Source organism: Lonchura striata, chromosome 32 (assembly GCF_046129695.1).
Source record: "Lonchura striata isolate bLonStr1 chromosome 32, bLonStr1.mat, whole genome shotgun sequence".
Lineage (NCBI taxonomy): Eukaryota > Metazoa > Chordata > Aves > Passeriformes > Estrildidae > Lonchura > Lonchura striata.
In genome coordinates this window covers 5190870-5209278 of record NC_134634.1, presented here as the reverse complement: position 1 = coordinate 5209278, position 18409 = coordinate 5190870, and the positions used below count along the sequence as shown (strand labels likewise).

Here is an 18409-nt window from a genome sequence, read left to right as displayed (position 1 = left end):
GGCCGGGGTAGCGGCGGGGCCGCTTGTGAGCGGGGCCACGGCCCGGGCGGGCCGGGGTCGGTCCCCGCGGGCCCGAGGTCGCACAATGGCGACGCCGGCCTGCGCAAGATGGCGGCGGGGGGGCGGGGCCGTCCTCGCCGCCCGCGGGCCGCGCACGGCGCACGCGCGCTCCCTGCCGCCGCCGGGCGCATGCGTGCGCTGCCGCGCGCCTCGAGGTGCCGGGCCGCGCGGGAGACGCCATGCAGACAGCACGGGAGGGTACGGCGGGGCCATCAGTGTCCGCCCACAGCCTTGTGCCGTGCGGGGCCGAGGAGACGGCCTGGCCGGCGGTTTAACGCCGGTACGTGCCCGGCCGGCGGCGGGGCGCTAAGGACTGCCCCGGGGGTTGAGCCCAAGCTCCGCGTTACGTAACGTGCTCCCCCTGCCCGACTGCAGTGGTTGTGGCCCTCGCCCCCGTGGCCCGTATGACGCTCGCCATTGGCTGGGAGCAGCAGCGGGGCGGGGCGAGAAGGCTATAATTAGAGGCGGCGCGCTCGGGGCCGCGTTCAGTCCATCGCCGCCGCGCTCGGGTTCCGTCGCTCTTGTTCTTTCCCGCTTTCCCCTTCCGCCTGTCGCCGCCCATCGCGCCGCCATGAACGGGCAACTCAACGGTTTCCACGAGGTGTTCATCGAGGAGGGCACCTTCCTCTTCACCTCCGAATCCGTGGGCGAGGGGCACCCAGGTGCGGGCCGAGCGGGGCTGGGCGGGGCGGCGGTCGCGCAGGCGCGGCCGGGGGCGGCGGGGCTGGGTGTGTGTGTGTGTGGGGGGGGTGGTTAGAGGAGGAGGATGGTGAGGATGAGGATGAAGGAAGCGAGGATGAGGATGGAGGGAGTGCGGGTGGGCCCGGGGGGAGGGGCGCGGCCGGGCGCGCGCGCGGCGCGGGGCGGGCGCGCGCTCGCCGCATTGCGGGCCCGGGCGCGCACGTGCCGCCCGCGTGGGGCGGGACACGGGGGGACCGCGGGGCCGGGCCCGCGCCGCCGTGACTCAGCCGTGACTCAGCCGCGCCCCGCGGGACCCCCGCGTGGCTGTGCCCGCGCCCGGTGCCGGCGGTCTGGCGGGCCCGGTGCCCCCCGCACACCCCCCCCCCCCACCCCGCCGCAGGGCCGCGGTGTCGCCCTCCGCCCGCCCCACGGCGCCCGGCGGGGCCGCCCGGCCGCTGATGAAGTCCCGGCGCTGTCCCCTGATGCGCCGTCCCGCCGCAGCTGGGCGGTGGTCGGAGCCCCCAGGCTCGGTACCGGCCGGTGCCGGTCTCTCCCGGGCTTTGTCCCCGCCGGTCCGCGGCACATGACCGTTAATCGTTAATCTGCGGGGGCGGCCGCCAACGCCCAGCGCCCGCTGCCTGGGCGCACCCCGTACCCCGGAATCCTCTCAGCTCCAGCAGCCGCTTTCAGGGCGCGCTCGGCACTTCCCGGCTTCCCATCGGCTCCGATCCCACTCGGGCCCCGCGGCGCCCCAGAGCTCTGCTCCTCCTGGCTCGAACCCCCAAACCCCAGGGCACAGCCTGTGCCTGCTCTGGGGCTCGCAGGAGGCTCTGCGGTCCATTTCCTCACTCTTCCCCACCAAAAAGCATCCGGGGGATCCTTCTCCCCTCCCGCTAGCTGGGCGCTGCCTTGTCTATGCCCACAACCTGCCCAGAAGGTCGCTGCCAAGGACACCTTCAGTCCCGGGATCGCGGGTGGCCCTCGGGACACCCGCACCCGCACGAACCATCCCGGGAGCAGGAGGGAGCTGCCTTCTGCTGGGGCACGGCCGCGGCTGCGGCAGCTTTGGCCAGAGGCAGAGCCGCTGCGGATTTGGGAAGTTGGCATGTGGGTCCGATCCCCTCAGTGGTGCCGCAGGGCTTAGCTGGAGCTGGAGCTTAACTGGGACGTGCCTGGAATTCCAGACTGGCGAGAGGCGGGGGCTGTGTGCACCCTGGGGGGCTCCTGGGTTGTGGGGCGCCGATCCCTGGGCCGGAGGCTCCGGAAGGAAGGGCTGTGCCGTGCTGGGCTGTCCCACGCCGCCGTGACGCCTCGTGCTCTCCGTGTCCCCAGATAAAATCTGCGACCAGATCAGCGATGCTGTCCTGGATGCCCACCTCAAGCAGGACCCCGACGCCAAGGTGGCCTGCGGTGAGTAAGGGCGCCGGGGGACAGCCGGCGGTGACGTGGAGGTGACACCGTGCTGACGTCACCCTTGTCCCCGCAGAGACCGTCGCCAAAACCGGGATGATCCTGCTGGCGGGGGAGATCACCTCGCGGGCCAACGTGGACTACCAGAAGGTGGTCCGGGACACCATCCGGCACATCGGCTACGACGATTCCTCCAAAGGTGCGTCCCGGGCCGCCGCCGCCGCCTCCGCGGCCGCGCGGGCTGGCACCGGCTCACCGGAGCCCCTCTGTCCCCCCAGGGTTTGACTACAAGACGTGCAACGTGCTGGTGGCCCTGGAGCAGCAGTCCCCGGACATCGCCCAGGGCGTGCACCTGGACCGCAGCGAGGAGGACATCGGCGCCGGCGACCAGGTGAGGCCGGGGCCGCGGGGCCGCCGCGGCGCGGCCGCGGGCCGGGCGTGACCCCTCGTCCCCGCGCCGCAGGGGCTGATGTTCGGCTACGCCACGGACGAGACGGAGGAGTGCATGCCCCTGACCATCGTCCTGGCGCACAAGCTGAACGCCAAGCTGGCCGAGCTGCGCCGCGGCGGGGCCCTGCCCTGGCTGCGCCCCGACTCCAAGACGCAGGTGAGGAGCCGCGGGGCCGGGGCCCTCGGGAGCCCCGCGGGCCCGCCCGCCGCTGACTGGCGTCCCCGGCAGGTGACGGTGCAGTACATGCAGGACCGCGGGGCCGTGATCCCCATCCGGGTGCACACCATCGTCATCTCGGTGCAGCACGACGAGGACGTGTGCCTGGACGAGATGCGCGACGCGCTCAAGGAGAAGGTCATCAAGGCCGTGGTGCCCCCCAAGTACCTGGACGACGACACCATCTACCACCTGCAGCCCAGCGGCCGCTTCGTCATCGGCGGGCCCCAGGTGCGGCGGCGTGGTGGTGGCACCGGTGGCACTGTGGGGGTGACGACAGCTGTGAGGGCACAGTGATGGAGTGTGACTACGGGGTGACAGTGGTGCCACTTAGGGTGGCACAGTGGTGGCAGTTAGGATGCCTCGATGGCGGTGGGAATGGCGCACAGGAGGCAGCGTCAGCGTGGTTACGGTGGCAGCGGTCACACCACGGTGACAGCACGGTGACAGCACGGACGGGTTGTGACGCTGCTGTCCCCAACAGGGTGACGCGGGGCTGACGGGCCGCAAGATCATCGTGGACACCTACGGGGGCTGGGGCGCGCACGGCGGCGGCGCCTTCTCGGGCAAGGACTACACCAAGGTGGATCGCTCGGCCGCCTACGCCGCGCGCTGGGTGGCCAAGTCGCTGGTGAAGGCCGGGCTGTGCCGCAGGGTGCTGGTCCAGGTGGGTGCCGCTCCGGGCCCGGGCGGGTGCCGGGCTGCCGGGGCCCGGCCTCACCCGCAGCCGCCCCCGCGCAGGTGTCGTACGCCATCGGGGTGTCGCACCCCTTGTCCATCTCCATCTTCCACTACGGCACCTCGCAGAAGAGCGAGCGTGAGCTGCTGGAGATCGTCAAGAAGAACTTCGACCTGCGCCCCGGGGTCATCGTCAGGTAACGGGCGCGGGGGGCCGTGCGGGGGCGGGCGGGCGGGGGTCCCTCCCGGAGCAGCCCGGGGACCGCCCGGCGCCCGGACCCAGCGCGGAGCCGCTCGGCCGGACGGAGAAGGCGCTCGGGGCGCGGACGGGGTAAGTATCCGCCGGAGCCGAGCGCTTGGAGCTCCCCCGGCGCCCAGGGAGCGCCCGCGGCCCCGGGGAAGCTCCAACCGCCCCGCGGGGCCGGGAGGGAGCAGAGGCGCCGCTGCGGAACCCCCGGCCAGGCAGGGAAGGAAAGGGGCGAAGGCCGGAGCCCGGGGCCGCCTCACTGAGTCGGGAATTGTGTATTCCAGGGATCTGGATCTGAAGAAGCCCCTCTATCAGAGGACCGCAGCCTATGGCCACTTTGGTAGGGACAGTTTCCCTTGGGAAGTGCCCAAAAAGCTAAAATACTGAGGAGAAAAGCATTGTTAGGGCTTTTCCCCCCACTCCTGCGGGCGTAGGTTACAGAGAAGCCCGTGGGCTCTGGGGGAAAGAGCTCCCGGCCCCCCCAGGCCCCCCGGCCCCCCATTGTCTCTCACCATCGTTTTGGTTGTGTGGGGACCACGTGCCTCTCCCGGAGCCCCTCCTCGTGTGCCCCCCGTTCCCTCTGGATGGTTTTTAACAAATCTCTCTTTGCTCCGAGCTGTGAGATGGGGAAAAAGGCCCAAGTGCCCTCTCTCACCCTCCCCGTGCCCCCACCGTGGCAGGGCCGCCCCGTTTTGGGTCCCAGCGGTCCTGCCGTGGGGGGATACCCCATTTTATCACTCCCCGTTCCCCTTTTTCCCCAAATTCCACTACATCAGGGGGACACCCCCCATTTTAGCTCCCGCTGTCCCCCCCATCCTGCTGCAGGGGGGGACACACAAACCCCTCGTGGCTCCCCGTGTGTCCCCCCACAGTCCCCATTCCACTGGGAGGATACTCCTTTTGGCTCCCCCCGTCCCGCTGGTGGGGAAGACACTTCCCATTCCACCTCCCCACCCCCCTGGGACCTCGCTGGTGCTGGGTTTGGTTCTTAACCCTCATTTTTAACCTCTTTCTGTTCCAAAAATGCACATTTTGGTGGGGGGGGGGACACGCTAAAACCGACCCTCAAACACCCCCCCCCCCCGCAGAGGGTTCGGTACCAGAGGAAAACATTTTACATTCTTTTTTTTTTTTTTTTTTTGGGGTTTTAATCCAAAAGCTGAAATGACTCCCCAACTGCACAACCCCTCCAACCCCCCAGCTTTGCCCGGATTTTGGTGGGGGGACACAGGGGGGGCATTTGGCGCTTGATACTTGAAGGTTTGGTGTATTTATTGTGCGCCGAGGCGGGGGCGTGAGTACAGAGAAGTCCCCGCGCTCAGCCGGCAGCTCCTGAGCCCTGAAGAAAGCCGCCCCTTCCCCTCCCGCCGCCCTGCCGCCGCCCCCCGCAGTTTGGGGTGAAAGCGGGCGGCTTTGGGTTTGCGGGGCGCCGGGTGCCCGGGCACAGCGCTGTGGCCGGTGTGGTACAGAGAAGCCGGCTTGTTTACTGCCCGCCCGGGCTCCGGCCCCAGAGTGCCTTGGGGGGCAGCGGCGCCTTTCTCCTGCCCTTCAGGATAGAGATTTTTATTTTTTTGGTTTTTTTTTCTCTCGGTTTTACTCTTTTCGGGAGGTTTCGTCCGAATGTTTTGATCCACTGAGAATCCAAAAATGAATTTAAAAGAAAAAAGAAAAAGAATCTCAATAAAAGCGATGGGTTAGACGGAGCCACCTGGAGTGCGCGTGGGGGGGCAGCTGAGGGATTTTGGAAACTGAGGCACCGGGGAGATGGAGAAATTGGGGTACAAGGAAAAGTGGGATATGGGGGAGATAGATGGGGAGGGGTGTGTGTGGGGAAACTGAGGCTCAGGGTCCTGGGTGGGGGGAAGTGGACAGGGCAGGAATGAGCCCTGGGGCAGGAGGGGTTTGGGGAAATACCGAGGGACGGGAAATGAGTTTGGGGGGCACAGGGGGAGACGGGATGGATGGAGCAGGAAGGGAGAAACGTGCCCGGGGAGCGCACAGGGCAGCGGCGCTGCCCGTGCGGGGAAACTGAGGCACGGGCGGATTTCTGGCTTACGAAAACGCGTTTATTTGGGGTGCTCAGAGCTCGGGGCCCCTCGGGGCTCCCCCGTCGCTCTCGGGCCGAGCCTCCTCCTCGTCCTCGTCCTCGCCGCGCCAGCTGGCGAAGGCAACCTCCCGTGCCAGGCGCTCCGGGGCCGGGCGGCCCAGCGCCAGGTTGCGCAGCGCGATCAGCGTCATCAGGGCACTGCGGGGACAGCGGTGGCACCGGGGACAGCGGTGGCACCGGGGACAGCGGTGGCACCGGGGGCACGGCACCGGGGCTCGGCACCGGGGACAGCGGTGGCACCGGGGACAGCGGTGGCACCGGGGGCAGCGGTGGCACCGGGGGCAGCGGTGGCACCGGGGACAGCGGTGGCACCGGGGACAGCGGTGGCACCGGGGGCAGCGGTGGCACCGGGGGCAGCGGTGGCACCGGGGGCACGGCACCGGGGACAGCGGTGGCACCGGGGGCAGCGGTGGCACCGGGGACAGCGGTGGCACCGGGGGCAGCGGTGGCACCGGGGGCACGGCACCGGGGACAGCGGTGGCACCGGGGGCAGCGGTGGCACCGGGGGCAGGGCACCGGGGGCAGCGGTGGCACCGGGGACAGCGGTGGCACCGGGGGCAGCGGTGGCACCGGGGGCAGCGGTGGCACCGGGGGCTCGGCACCGGGGACAGCGGTGGCACCGGGGGCAGCGGTGGCACCGGGGGCTCGGCACCGGGGGCTCGGCACCGGGGGCAGCGGTGGCACCGGGGGCAGCGGTGGCACCGGGGGCTCGGCACCGGGGGCACGGCACCGGGGACAGCGGTGGCACCGGGGGCAGCGGTGGCACCGGGGACAGCGGTGGCACCGGGGGCAGCGGTGGCACCGGGGGCTCGGCACCGGGGGCACGGCACCGGGGACAGCGGTGGCACCGGGGGCAGCGGTGGCACCGGGGACAGCGGTGGCACCGGGGGCAGCGGTGGCACCGGGGGCAGCGGTGGCACCGGGGGCTCGGCACCGGGGGCTCGGCACCGGGGGCAGCGGTGGCACCGGGGGCAGCGGTGGCACCGGGGGCTCGGCACCGGGGGCAGCGGTGGCACCGGGGGCAGCGGTGGCACCGGGGGCTCGGCACCGGGGGCACGGCACCGCGGGGGCAGCGGTGGCACCGGGGACAGCGGTGGCACCGGGGGCAGCGGTGGCACCGGGGGCTCGGCACCGGGGGCACGGCACCGGGGACAGCGGTGGCACCGGGGGCAGCGGTGGCACCGGGGACAGCGGTGGCACCGGGGGCAGCGGTGGCACCGGGGGCTCGGCACCGGGGGCACGGCACCGGGGACAGCGGTGGCACCGGGGGCACGGCACCGGGGACAGCGGTGGCACCGGGGGCAGCGGTGGCACCGGGGGCAGCGGTGGCACCGGGGGCAGCGGTGGCACCGGGGGCTCGGCCCGGGGCTCGGCACTGACCTGCGGCGGAAGATGAGGAGCTTCCTGCGCACGAAGCGCCGCAGGCGCCGCGCCGGCCCCGAGCCGCGCTCCCGCCGCCGCTCCCGCCGCTCCCGCCGCAGCAGCAGCGACACCAGCGGGTCCACCGGGCTGCCCCCGGGCGGCGGCTCCCCCAGCAGCGGCCGCAGCGCGGGGGGCAGCGGCGCCGGCTCTGGGGACGGACGGGGGGTCGTGGGTGCCGGTGATCCCCACCCCGGCTCAGTGCCGGCGATTCGGGGGGTCCCCATGAGACCCCCGGGGCGGTGACGGGAGATGGGACATTGCTGTGACCTCCCCAACTGGGTGACAGGGGATTCTGGGGGTCCCCACGAGCCCCCTGGGGCAGTGATGGGAGATGGGACATTGCTGTGACCTCCCCATGCAGGTGATGGGGGGTTCTGGGGGTCCCCAAAAAACCCCCTGGTCTGGTGATGGGAGATGGGACATTGCTCTGATCTCCCCAGGTGATTGAATTCTGGGGGTCCCCAAAAAACCCCCCGGGGCGGTGATGGGAGATGGGACATTGCTGTGACCTCCCCAACTGGGTGACAGGGGATTCTGCGGGTCCCCACGAGCCCCCTGGGGCAGTGATGGGAGATGGGACATTGCTGTGACCTCCCCATGCAGGTGATGGGGGGTTCTGGGGGTCCCCAAAAAACCCCCTGATATGGTGATCGGAGCTGGGACATTGCTCTGATCTCCCCAGGTGATTGAATTCTGGGGGTCCCCAAAAAACCCCCCGGGGCGGTGATGGGAGCTGGGACATTGCTGTGATCTCCCCAACTGGGTGACAGGGGATTCTGGGGGTCCCCACGAGCCCCCCGGGGCAGTGATGGGAGATGGGACATTGCTCTGATCTCCCCAGCTGGGTGACTGAATTTTGGGGGTCCCCAAAAAACCCCCCGGGGCGGTGATGGGAGATGGGACATTGCTCTGATCTCCCCAGCTGGGTGACTGAATTCTGGGGGTCCCCACGAGCCCCCCGGGGCAGTGATGGGAGATGGGACATTGCTCTGATCTCCCTAGCTGGCTGACTGAATTCTGGGGGTCCCCAAAAAACCCCCTGATATGGTGATGGGAGCTGGGACATTGCCGTGATCTCCCCATGCAGGTGATGGGGGATTCTGGGGGTCCCCAAAAAACCCCCTGGTCTGATGATGGGAGCTGGGACATTTCCGTGACCTCCCCAGCTGGGTGATTGAATTCTGGGGGTCCCCAAAAACCCCCCCGGGGCGGTGATGGGAGATGGGTCATTGCTGTGACCTCCCCAGCTGGGTGACAGGATTCTGGGGGTCCCCAAAAACCCCCCGGTGTGATGATGGGAGCTGGGATGTTTCCGTGATCTCCCCAGCTGGGTGACAGGGACTGGCCGTCCCCGTCGTTCTCCCGTGCTGTTGCTCGCCAGGGAATGAGGTGGCAGGAATTGGGGGACCCTGCTGTCCCCCCACCCGTTCTCCCGTGCTGTTGCTCGCCAGGGAATGAGGTGGCAGGAATTGGGGGACCCTGCTGTCCCCCCAGCCCAGTGACACGGACTGGGCTCGTCACGACCCTGCTGAGCTGACGGAGCTTTTGGGGTCCCCCAGGGCGTCGGGTGATGGGGATTTCGGGGTCCCAGGAAGCGAGGCAAGGATTCCGGGTTCCCGGGCGTGGGGTGTCGGGGTGCCCAGCTGCCCGGGGCGCCCCGGTCTCACCGGTGCCGTTGCGCACGCGCTCCCGCAGCTCCCGCAGCCGCGTCAGGTTCCGCTCCAGCTCCAGCGCCGTGGTGTTCACGTACAGGTACATGTAGCACGAGGGCTCGGGGGACACCGTGTGCACCTTGTGGTACTGCCCCGCCGGCAGCTGGGGGAGCGGCCGTCAGCGCCCCCGGGACCCCCAGTGCCCCGGGACCCCCGAGCCTCACCTGCATCCCCGGGACCCCCGAGCCTCACCTGCATCCCCGGGACCCCCGAGCCTCACCTGCATCCCCTCGCCCTCGTGCAGAGAGCGGTTCTGCTGCTGCTCCACCAGCTCCACCAGCACCTGCCCCCGCAGCACCCGCAGGCTCGTGTTGCCCAGGTCCTCGCTCACGAAGTTCTCCAGGTGCAGGCCTGCAACGCGGCCGGCGCTGTACCCCCACCCGGACCCGGGACCCCCGTGCCTCACCCCTGCCTCCTCAGGGACCCCAAAACCCCCTCGACCTCGGGATCACCCCACGCCAGGCCCCTTTGTCCCCCCTTCCCTGGCCCCCCGGCCCCACCGGGGAAGTCTGCGATGAACACGGCGTCCGTGTGTCCGTCCAGCTGCGCCTCCAGCTCCTGCAGCCGCTGGCGCCAGGGCGACAGATCCACCAGCAGCGGCAGCAGCCACGGCGTGGGGGTCCACGGGGACCACGGGGCACGGACCAGGTCCACGCGGGGGTCCACGAGCCTGAGGGGACGGGGAGAGAGCCCGGATCCCGTGTGTGCCCCCAAACCCTGTGTGTGCCCCCAAATCCTATGTGTGATGTGCCCCCAAACCCTGTGTGTGCCCCCAAATCCCGTGTGTGCCCCCAAATCCCGTGTGTGATGTGCCCCCAAACCCTGTGTGTGCCCCCAAATCCCATGTGTGCCCCCAAATCCTATGTGTGATGTGCCCCCAAACCCTGTGTGTGCCCCCAAATCCCACGTGTGTGCCCCCAAACCCTGTGTGTGCCCCCAAATCCCACGTGTGTGCCCCTAAATCCTATGTGTGATGTGCCCCCAAATCCCGTGTGTGCCCCCAAATCCCGTGTGTGCCCCCAAACCCTGTGTGTGATATGCCCCCAAACCCTGTGTGTGCCCCCAAATCCCGTGTGTGCCCCCAAATCCCACGTGTGTGCCCCCAAATCCCACGTGTGTGCCCCCAAATCCCGTGTGTGCCCCCAAACCCTGTGATGTGCCCCCAAATCCCACGTGTGCCCCCAAATCCCACGTGTGTGCCCCCAAACCCTGTGTGTGCCCCCAAAGCCTATGTGTGATGTGCCCCCAAACCCTGTGTGTGCCCCCAAATCCCGTGTGTGCCCCCAAATCCCACGTGTGCCCCCAAACCCTGTGTCCCCCAAATCCCACGTGTGCCCCCAAATCCCGTGTGTGATGTGCCCCCAAATCCCACGTGTGCCCCCAAATCCCATGTGTGCCCCCAAATCCTGTCTGTGATGTGCCCCCAAATCCCGTGTGTGCCCCCAAACCCTGTGTCCCCCAAATCCCGTGTGTGCCCCCAAACCCTGTGTCCCCCAAATCCCGTGTGTGCCCCCAAACCCTGTGTCCCCCAAATCCCGTGTGTGCCCCCAAACCCTGTGTCCCCCAAATCCCGTGTGTGCCCCCAAACCCTGTGTGTGCCCCCAAACCCTGTGTCCCCCAAATCCCGTGTGTGCCCCCAAACCCTGTGTCCCCCAAATCCCACGTCTGGCGTGCCCCCAAGCCCCTCCTGGCCGTGACGGTGCCCCCAGCGCGGGGCACGCGGGGTCCCCAACAGGTCCAGCTGTGGGGACGAGCCACCACCCGTGTCCCTGCGTCCCCAGACCCAACTGCCAGCAGCACCCCGGGGTGCCAGCCCAGGCCCACCCGCGGGTCCCCCACGGCCCGTCCTGTGCCCCCCGTGCCCCCGTGCCCGGCCCCACCTCTGCTGGAAGCGCTCGTTGATGGACACCCAGACGTCGAAGTAGATCTGGGGCTGGCTGACGTTGTAGCGCGGCAGCAGGCGGCTCAGGCACGCCGAGTACTGCTTCAGCATGTCGGCGTGGTCCCGCCAGCGGCGGCTCTGCGTGAACGCCTGCGGCGGCGGGGGGAAACCGAGGCACGGGGAAACTGAGGCACGGGGACACTGAGGCACAGGGACACTGAGGCATGGGGACACTGAGGCATAGAGACACTGAGGCACGGGGAAACTGAGGCATGGGGACACTGAGGCACGGGGACACTGAGGCACGGGGAAACTGAGGCACGGGGACACCAAGGCACGGGGAAACTGAGGCACGGGGAAACTGAGGCACGGGGAAACCGAGGCACGGGGACACTGAGGCACAGGGACACTGAGGCACGGGGAAACTGAGGCACAGGGACACTGAGGCACGGGGACACTGAGGCACGGGAACACTGAGGCACAGGGAAACTGAGGCACGGGGAAACCGAGGCACGGGGAAACTGAGGCACGGGGAAACTGAGGCATGGGGACACCGAGGCATAGAGACACTGAGGCATGGGGACACTGAGGCACGGGGACACTGAGGCACGGGGAAACTGAGGCACGGGGAAACTGAGGCACGGGGACACTGAGGCACGGGGAAACTGAGGCACGGGGACACTGAGGCACGGGGACACTGAGGCACGGGGACACTGAGGCACGGGGAAACTGAGGCACGGGGACACTGAGGCATGGGGACACTGAGGCACGGGAACACTGAGGCACAGGGAAACTGAGGCACGGGGACACTGAGGCATGGGGACACTGAGGCACGGGGACACTGAGGCACGGGGACACTGAGGCACAGGGACACTGAGGCACAGGGAAATTGAGGCACAGGGAAACTGAGGCATGGGGAAACTGAGGCACGGGGACACTGAGGCATGGGGACACTGAGGCATGGGGCAGTACTGCAGGGAAACTGAGGCACAGGGAAACCGAGGCACAGGGAAGCCGAGGCACAGGGAAGCCGAGGCACAGGGAAACTGAGGCACAGGGAAGCCGAGGCACAGGGAAACCGAGGCACAGGGAAGCCGAGGCACGGGGCAGTTTGGGAGTGAGGGGGGTCACTCACCCCCGGTTTCAGGTAGCCCACCTCCCCGGTGAGCCCGTCCCTGTAGGTGATTTTGACGTGCTGGTGGAAGCGGGAGTGGACCATCATGTCCCACGAGTAGCCGTAGAGCCCGTTGGTCCAGTTGTTGTAGCCCTGGGGGGACACGGCGGGGGCTCACAGGGGGGCGCCGGGGGGTGACAGGGACCCCCATTCCTACCACCATTCCCCTTTCACCACCCTAAGTGCCCCCCAAATGCCCTCCACAGCCCCCAGACCCTTCCCACCCTCCCCAGAGCCCAGCCGGGTGCCCACCTGGGTGATGAAGTGCGAGTAGGGCAGGAAGAGCTGCTCCAGCACGTAGAGGATGGTGAAGGCTGCAGCCAAGTGCTGGCGAGGCCGAAGGCCGCCCCGCGCCCCCCGGCCCCCGTAGTGGCAGTCGGGGCTGGGCTGGGGGGGCTCCGTGCTGGGGAGGCAGCCCCGCAGCCAGCGGGGACAGCGCGCCACGAGCGCCCGCGGCCACGCGGGCCGGCAGAAGAGCCCGCTGGTGGCCAGCATGGTGTAGGAGAACATGCCTGGGGGAGCACGCTTAGGGACCCCCTGCGCCCGGCCTGGGGCTCCCTGCACAGGGCCGGGGTGTTTTGGGGTGTCTGGGCACCCCTGTTCAGGTTTGGGGGGGGTCCCTGCACAGGGCCGGGGTGTTTTGGGGTGTCTGGGCTCCCCTGTTCAGGAATGGGGGGGCTCTCTGCACAGGGCCGGGGTGTTTTGGGGTGTCTGGGCACCTCTCTTCAGGTTTGGGGGGGTCCCTGCACAGGGCCGGGGTGTTTTGGGGTGCCTGGGCACCCCTGTTCAGGTTTGGGGGGGTCCCTGCACAGGGCCGGGGTGTTTTGGGGTGCCTAGGCACCTCTCTTCAGGTTTGGGGGGGGTCCCTGCACAGGGCCGGGGTGTTTTGGGGTGCCTGGGCACCCCTGTTCAGGACTGGAGGGGGTCCCTGCACAGGGCCGGGGTGTTTTGGGGTGTCTGGGCACCCCTGTTCAGGAATTGGGGGGCTCCCTGCACAGGGCCGGGGTGTTTTGGGGTGTCTGGGCACCCCTGTTCAGGTTTGGGGGGGGTCCCTGCACAGGGCCGGGGTGTTTTGGGGTGTCTGGGCACCCCTGTTCAGGTTTGGGGGGGGTCCCTGCACAGGGCTGGGGTGTTTTGGGGTGCCTGGGCTCCCCTGCTCAGGACTGGGGGGAGGTTTGGGGGCTGTGGAGGGGAGCTCGCCCTGGCTGGGGGTGTCTGGGGGTACCCAGGGGTCCCACGTCCAGGTTGGGGCCGTTCTGGGGGTGCCCTGGGCACACGGGGGTCTGGGGGTGCCCCCTCACCGATGCTGAAGAGCTGCGAGTTCATGCAGTGGAAGTAGGTGACGAAGACGAGGGCGAGCGGGCGCGTGGCGTCGAAGAAGAGCAGGAAGCCGGCGGAGAGGTCGAGCACGAGGCCGCCGCCGTGCACCACCAGCCGGCTGGTCAGCTCCTCCGACAGCACCAGCCTGGCCACGGAGCCTTCCTCAGCCCCGGCCTGCCCCTCCTCAGCCCCGGCCTGCCCTCCCTCACCTTCCTCCCCCTGTCCGTGCCACTCCTCATCCTCACCCCGCACCCACCCTCGTGTACCCCTCCTCTCCCTTCCCCAGCCCGTCAGCCCCCTCCCTTCCCCATCATCATCATCATCATCATCATCATCATCATCATCATCATCATCATCACAGCTCCTTAAGCTCATCCTCCAACCCCATCTCCCATCCCATCCCTGCCTCACCCTCATCCCCTCCCCATCCTCCCCTCACCCTCCTCAGTGTCCCTCTCCCGTCACCCCCTCCCCATCCTCACCTCGGACCCCTCGATTCCGCTGCACCCTCGTCAGCGCCCTTCACCCTCCTCATCCTCACCCTCAGCCCCTCCCCAGCCCCCCGTGGCCCCCTCCCCACCCCTGCCCTGACCTGAAGGGTGCGAAGAGCCAGTGCCGGGCCAGGGTCCCCATGGAGAAGCCCCCGACCCAGTCGGCGTCCAGCTTCTTCAGCCCCGCGATGAAGTACACGATGAACACCTGGGGGCAGGGCCAGGCTCAGGGGGTCCCGGGGCTCGGGGGGTCCCGGGGGCCGGGCGGTGGCACCCACCTGGGCACGCAGCAGGGTGTAGTTCCACAGCGGCACGTGGGCGTTGCGCTTCTGGGGCCGGAACAGCCCGTCCACGGAGCTGCGGGGACACGGGGGGACACGGGGGGACACGGGGGGACACGGCCACTGCCACCCACTGCCAGAGCCGTGGGGACAACGGGGGACACGCCCGGGGTGGCACCAGCACCTGTCCCACCAGGTGGGACACAGTGCCACAGGGCTGTCCCCTGGGGACGCACCCGCAGGACCCGTGCCACCCACCCCAGGGGGACACCGAGGCCTGTGCCACCCCAGGGGGACACCACGCCACGGGGGTCCCCAAGACCTGTGCCACCCCCTGGAGACACCAGAGCCATGGGGACCTTGGGGCCTGGGCCACCCCACGGGACCCCCAGCCCCATGTCCCCACCCTGCTGCCCCTCAGCCCCCCTGTGTCCCCCCGTGTCCCCGCAGCCCCCCGTGCTCCGGGGGTCCCCGCAGCCCCCCGGTGCCCACCCGTAGCGGTCAGCGCCCAGCAGTGCCAGCTGGAAGGCCAGCAGCCCGTAGAGGTAGGAGTGGTTGTTCCAGGAGGTCTTGTCCAGCAGCAGCAGGTACCAGTAGGGGCACAGGAACGCCAGGCAGCTCAGCCGGTAGCAGCAGCCCAGCATGATGCCCAGCGCTCCTGCGGGCACAGACCCCGGAGTGTCCCTGTCCCCTCCTGCTGCCTGTGCCCGGCCTCCTCAGCCCGTCCCAGGGCCCGTCCCAGGGCCCATTCCCACCCCAGTGCCCGTTCCTGCTGTGGTTCCTGCCCCGGTGCCACCCGTTCCTGCCCCGGTGCCACCCGTTCCTGCCCCACTGCCCCGTTCTTGCCCCGTTCCTGCCCGCTCCTGCCCGTGCCCGTGCCCATGCCGTACCCAGGAGCATGAGGCTGTAGAGCAGGTACATCCTGCCCCGTTCCTGCCCCGTTCCTGCCCCGTTCCCGTTCCTGCCCCGTTCCTGCCCGTGCCCGTGCCGTACTGTGCCGTACCCAGGAGCATGAGGCTGTAGAGCAGGTACATCCTGCCCCGTTCCTGCCCCGCTCCTGCCCCGTTCCTGCCCCGTTCCTGCCCCGTTCCTGCCCCGTTCCTGCCTGTTCCTGCCCCGTTCCTGCCCCGCTCCTGCCCCGTTCCTGCCCCGTTCCTGCCCCGTTCCCGCCCGTTCCTGCCCGTGCCCGTGCCGTACCCAGGAGCATGAGGCTGTAGAGCAGGTACATCCTGCCCCGTTCCTGCCCGTTCCTGCCCCGTTCCTGCCCCGCTCCTGCCCCGTTCCCGCCCGTTCCTGCCCGTGCCCGTGCCCGTGCCGTACCCAGGAGCATGAGGCTGTAGAGCAGGTACATCCTGCCCCGTTCCTGCCCCGTTCCTGCCCCGTTCCCGCTCCTGCCCGTGCCGTACCCAGGAGCATGAGGCTGTAGAGCAGGTACATCCTGCCCCGTTCCTGCCCGTTCCTGCCCCGTTCCTGCCCCGTTCCTGCCCGTGCCGTACCCAGGAGCATGAGGCTGTAGAGCAGGTACATCCTGCCCCGTTCCTGCCCGTTCCTGCCCCGTTCCCGTTCCTGCCCGTGCCCGTGCCGTACCCAGGAGCATGAGGCTGTAGAGCAGGTACATCCTGCCCCGCTCCTGCCCCGTTCCTGCCCCGTTCCCGTTCCTGCCCGTGCCGTACCCAGGAGCATGAGGCTGTAGAGCAGGTACATCCTGCCCGTTCCTGCCCCGCTCCTGCCCGTTCCTGCCCCGTTCCCGTTCCTGCCCGTGCCGTACCCAGGAGCATGAGGCTGTAGAGCAGGTACATCCAGTCCAGGGGCAGCGGCGCCAGGAAGGGCAGCAGCGGGAAGCGGCACACCTCCAGCCCGTCCAGGTAGCGCCGGTCCAGCTGGCCCAGCCCGCGCTCCTGCGGCACGTCCAGCGCCATCAGCAGCCCTGCGCCAGCGGCTCCGTGGTCAGCGGCCGCCGGGCCGGCCGGCGTGACCCCTCCGCCCGCCGGGCCGCGCCCGACCTTTGCCCGGTGCTGACGTGTCACGGCCGGACACCGGCAAGGGGGGACCCCCGGACCCCTCTCCCCCAGCCCCGGAGCCCCCCCGGTGCCCTCCGCGGCTCCCCCAGCGCTCCCGAGCCCTCCCGGTCTCCCCGAGGTCCCGCTCGCTCTGTCCCCCGGTGGTCCCCCGGTGGTTCCCCGGTGGTTCCCCGGTGGTTCCCCGGTGCGCGGTCTCCCTGTCCCGGTGCCCCTCGGAGCCCATCGGTCCCTCCATCCCCCGGTCTCCCGGTGCCCCCGAAGCCCCTCCGGCCCTCCCGGTTCCCCGGCACCCCGCCCGGTTCCCCGGCCCCGCTGACCGAAGGCCGCGCGGAAAGCGCCGAGCGCGGCGGGGTCCTGCGGCCGGTGCAGCAGCCGGACGAAGCGGTGCCACCGCGTCAGCTCCCGCAGCTCGAAGCCCAGCAGCCGCCGCGCCGGCCCGGGGCCGCCGCCGGAGGACTTGGCGGACCCGGTGGGGCTCGGCGGAGGCTCCGCCGCCTCCCCCCGCTCGGGCCGCCTCCGCCGCGCCGGGCCTGCCGGGGGCACAGGTCGGGGGTCACGGTCGGGGGTCACAGGTCAGGGGTCACGGTCGGGGGTCCCGGTCGGGGGTCCCGGGGCCCCGGGGGTCCCGCCCGCCCCGCTCCGCACCCGCCGCCGCCGCCGCCGCCATCGCCGCGGCCCCGCCCCCCTGACGTCACCGCGGGGCGGCCAATCAGCGGCGAGGAGGGCGGGGCCAGTGCCACACCCCCGCCAAGCCACGCCCCCAACACATCGGGAACCGAACCGGGACCGGGACCGGGACCGGGACAGGAACCGGGACCGGAACCGGGACAGGAACCGGGACAGGAACAGGGAACCGAACTGGGACCGGAACCGGGAACGGGAACCGGGACAGGAACCGGGACCGGAACCGGGAACGGAACTGGGACAGGAACCGGGACCGGAACCGGGACCGGAACCGGGACAAAAACCGGGACAGGAACCGGGAACCGAACCGGGACCGGAACCGGGACAGGAACCGGGACAGGAACCGGGAACCGAACCGGGACCCGAACCGGGACCGGGACCGGGAACGGGACAGGAACCGGGACCGGGACCGGGAACGGAACTGGGACAGGAACCGGGACCGGAACCGGGACCGGAACCGGGACAAAAACCGGGACAGGAACCGGGAACCGAACCGGGACCTGAACCGGGACAGGAACCGGGACAGGAACCGGGACAGGAACCGGGAACCGAACCGGGACCCGAACCGGGACCCGAAACGGGACCGGAACCGGGAACCGAACCGGGACCGGGACCGGGAACGGAACCGGGACAGGTACCGGGACCGGAACCGGGACCGGAACCGGGACAAAAACCGGGACCGGAACCGGGACCGGAACCGGGACAAAAACCGGGACAGGAACCGGGAACCGAATCGGGACCGGAACCGGGACAGGAACCGGGACAGGAACCGGGACCGGAACCGGGACAGGAACCGGGAACCGAACCGGGACCGGAACCGGGACCGGAACCGGGACAGGAACCGGGATCCTGAACCGGGACCGGAACCGGAACCGGGACAGGAACCGGGACCGGAACCGGGACCGGAACCGGGACCCGACCCGGGACCGGAACCGGGACAGGAACCGGGACCCTGAACCGGGATCCTGAACCGGGACCTTGAACCGGGACCGGAACCGGGACCCTGAACCGGGACCTTGAACCGGGACCTTGAACCGGGATCCTGAACCGGGACCGGAACCGGGACCCGACCCGGGACCCTGAACCGGGACCTTGAACCGGGACCCGCACCGGGACCTTGAACCGAGACCCGAACCGGGACCCCTGAACCGGGACCTTGAACCGGGACCCTGAACCGGGACCCTGAACCGGGACCCCTGAACCCGGACCTTGAACCGGAACCCCTGAACCGGGACCCTGAACCGGGACCGGAACCGGGACCGGGACCGGAACCAGGACCTGAACCGGGACCCGAACCGGGACCGGAACCGGGACCGGAACCGGGACCTTGAACCGGGACCCCTGAACCGGGACCCGAACCGGGACCCTGATCCGCGACCTTGAACCGGGACCCTGAACCGAGACCCGAACCGGGACCTTGAACCGGGACCGGAACCGGGACCTTGAACCGGGACCTTGAACCGGGACCCTGAACCGGGATCCTGAACCGGGACCCGAACCGGGACCCTGAACCGGGACCCTGAACCGGGACATTGAACCGGGACCCGCACCGGGACCCCCGGCCCCGCCCCG

The 18409-nt window shown here is 69.8% G+C and overlaps 2 protein-coding genes across 2 annotated transcripts; one reads left to right on the top strand and one right to left on the bottom strand.

Annotated features, from left to right (window-relative positions):
• Positions 1–427: 427 nt before the first annotated feature.
• Positions 428–5446, top strand: MAT2A (methionine adenosyltransferase 2A). Its single transcript, XM_021544834.3, has 9 exons — positions 428–722; positions 2074–2151; positions 2228–2350; positions 2430–2542; positions 2615–2758; positions 2831–3049; positions 3303–3485; positions 3560–3693; positions 4028–5446. Exons 1-9 carry the CDS (start codon positions 632–634, stop codon positions 4128–4130), a joined length of 1188 nt encoding a protein of 395 aa, XP_021400509.1. The 5' UTR covers positions 428–631; the 3' UTR covers positions 4131–5446.
• On the bottom strand, positions 5291–18370 carry GGCX (gamma-glutamyl carboxylase). The gene is made up of 19 exons (XM_077789210.1): positions 18216–18370; positions 18046–18115; positions 17866–17953; positions 17392–17686; positions 16471–16718; positions 15901–16059; positions 14625–14790; positions 14130–14208; positions 13953–14059; positions 13342–13505; positions 12293–12552; positions 12002–12133; positions 10865–11016; positions 9485–9654; positions 9205–9335; positions 8940–9087; positions 7231–7420; positions 5800–5988; positions 5291–5376 (listed from the first exon to the last, which is right to left on the bottom strand). The coding sequence occupies exons 1-18, from the start codon at positions 18368–18370 to the stop codon at positions 5823–5825; spliced, it is 2880 nt and encodes a 959-aa protein (XP_077645336.1). The 3' UTR covers positions 5291–5376; positions 5800–5822.
• Positions 18371–18409: the final 39 nt, after the last annotated feature.